This window comes from Stegastes partitus, unplaced genomic scaffold (genome assembly GCF_000690725.1).
Source record: "Stegastes partitus isolate 25-593 unplaced genomic scaffold, Stegastes_partitus-1.0.2 Scaffold1231, whole genome shotgun sequence".
NCBI lineage: Eukaryota > Metazoa > Chordata > Actinopteri > Pomacentridae > Stegastes > Stegastes partitus.
In genome coordinates, this window is record NW_007578962.1 from 220,205 (window position 1) to 221,793 (window position 1,589).

The 1,589-nt window shown below is 41.3% G+C and overlaps 1 protein-coding gene across 1 annotated transcript in view; it reads right to left on the reverse strand.

Moving 5' to 3' along the window:
* Positions 1 to 421: 421 nt before the first annotated feature.
* LOC103369046 (leukocyte elastase inhibitor-like) overlaps positions 422 to 1,589 on the reverse strand; it is a 12,916-nt gene continuing 11,748 nt past the window's right edge. The window contains exons 5-6 of the mRNA XM_008297643.1: positions 1,282 to 1,587; positions 422 to 1,132 (exon numbers count right to left, since the gene is read on the reverse strand). Of these exons, the coding sequence (XP_008295865.1) occupies positions 1,325 to 1,587 (263 nt within the window). The 3' untranslated portion in view covers positions 422 to 1,132; positions 1,282 to 1,324. The remainder of the gene's footprint in view (positions 1,133 to 1,281; positions 1,588 to 1,589) is intronic.

The following is a 1,589-nucleotide window of genomic DNA, read 5'->3' on the forward strand; positions in this document are numbered from 1 at the left end:
CCCCCCACGACCCCAGTGAGGATTAAGCGGTGCAAAGATAAGGGATGGATGGATATTTTCCCTTCAAATAAAGTTCTTATTCCTGTACAGTAGGTGGTGTTAATGTATTTCTATCTTCATTTTAGTCTTCGTGTAGAAGTTCAAAAAACAAGAGGTTTTAATCTTTTGAAAAAGACAGGTCCATAGATTCCTGACACTACATCAAGATGGTTTGAAATCTCCTGATGGTGGACCTGTGGGAACTGGTATACATAAACCTGAATTTAATGTCGACAGACATCATAGACTGATTAATTGTTATTTTTTCATCAGTAATCGTTGCAATCATTCTTAGCCTTCATTGGATAGAGCCATTACTGATCACATTCATGAGAGTTACTGATCACATTATGCTTATTGGATTACAAAGTGTGACACACAATCGTTGCAAACCACACACTTTTATTCCATGCGTAAAAACATAGGGATACATCAAAAGGACCTGCACTCAAAGCCAGTTCAAAGCTTCACTAAGCTCTCGTTATTTGTAATCTATTTTTATTCTGTGCATAACGGTACAGTTACATGTAACTGCACTTGACATAACTATCAAAGACATGCATCCGGTATTGTCATTGAATCACTTCATTCTTTTTGGTCAAGCAAAAATATAAAACAGTGAAACTGCTTGTTTTGTAGATAAAGTGCAGAGACTATTCTAGCCAAAAGGTACAGCTGCTGGGTGACAAAGGCACAATATAAACTTACATTCTTTTAAAGGCTGTAAGGTATAACATGAACTAGACAATATGGGTGAAATAAATCAGGGTCGAGTGTAAGACTGCAGCAAATAGGGCCATACGTGCATTACAGACATAAAGTAAACAATGAGATGAGGCTACACAGTGCAAGAACTGAATGTTCAAGGCACAGGAAAAATTCGGAACCATTCATGTGATAAGTGACACAAATGGAAGCCACAGGTTTAGAAAATCCAACACCGATGTTTTTACTCATAATCCGGGTGTTGGAAATATCGGACGGGAACTCAGCGTGTGATTAGCAATAAGAAACTCTAGAGCAATTATTCTCAACATTCTTCCAGTGATACCGAACATAACTTGACACTATTGCAGTTTAAATGTGTTTAAACAGCGACTCATTGCAGTAGAGGACACACTCTCTTACACATTGATCTACATGTACACACAAGACATGCATAACTGGGTCTACAGAACACAGGTGCAGGAGGTTCACATAGAGCACAAAAGCACAGAACCTGCTGGAAAATGGTCCTACACTCTTCCAGCCCAGTTGAGAAACACTGCTCTAAACGATACGGCGCTCACTCAGGGGAGCAGTATCGGCCAGCAAAGAGGATGCTATTGGAAGCGTTGTGTCGGATGAAGAAGAGGAAGGGGTGGTCTGCGATGAAGGTGGGTGTACGCATGGCACAGCGCGGCGTCATGAAAGCAGCGGTGGTGGCAGCAGCAGCCTCAGTTCCCTCCTCGTTGACCTCCACGAAAGCCTTATGGACGACTTTTGACAGCACCAGGTCATTAGCAGGAGACATGCCTGTTAAAGGAGAGAGGTAAAATATTACAAAACCT